This window comes from Oxyura jamaicensis (assembly GCF_011077185.1).
Source record: "Oxyura jamaicensis isolate SHBP4307 breed ruddy duck chromosome 30 unlocalized genomic scaffold, BPBGC_Ojam_1.0 oxy30_random_OJ66593, whole genome shotgun sequence".
In the NCBI taxonomy this organism is placed as follows: Eukaryota; Metazoa; Chordata; class Aves; order Anseriformes; family Anatidae; genus Oxyura; species Oxyura jamaicensis.
The window spans coordinates 1,137-1,459 of record NW_023304907.1 but is presented as its reverse complement, the minus strand read 5'-3'; the positions used below and the strand labels follow the sequence as shown (position 1 = coordinate 1,459).

The 323-nt window shown below is 76.2% G+C and overlaps 1 protein-coding gene across 1 annotated transcript in view; it reads right to left on the bottom strand.

Moving 5' to 3' along the window:
• Window positions 1-127: 127 nt before the first annotated feature.
• Window positions 128-323, bottom strand: part of TRIR (telomerase RNA component interacting RNase) — a gene marked incomplete at its 3' end in the record, with an annotated part of 1,326 nt that continues 1,130 nt past the window's right edge. Inside the window, exon 2 of the mRNA XM_035313193.1 lies at window positions 128-275. Coding sequence (XP_035169084.1) covers window positions 128-275 — 148 coding nt within the window. The remainder of the gene's footprint in view (window positions 276-323) is intronic.

The following is a 323-nucleotide window of genomic DNA, read 5'->3' as shown; positions in this document are numbered from 1 at the left end:
CATGACCCAGCCCCAGAGCTCAGCACCCAGCAGGGAGCAGCCCCCCCCGCCCCCACCCCCAGGCCGGTTGGGACCCCCCGCGGCGGGCACGGGACCCCCCCCCGGCCCCCCCCCCCCCCCCCCCCGCCCACCTCCTCGTCGGTCTTTTGCTTCTTGGCCACCACGCCGGTCTTCAGGGCCAGCTTGTTCCCGCCTCGCCGCCTGCCCACCTGGGTGAAGGGACAGAAGACTGCCACCGTTACGCGCGGCCGGAGCTGCGGGGACAGCGTCGCCCCCTGCACAACGGAACAGGACGGCCGTGCGTCAGGCCGGGCCGCGGGGGG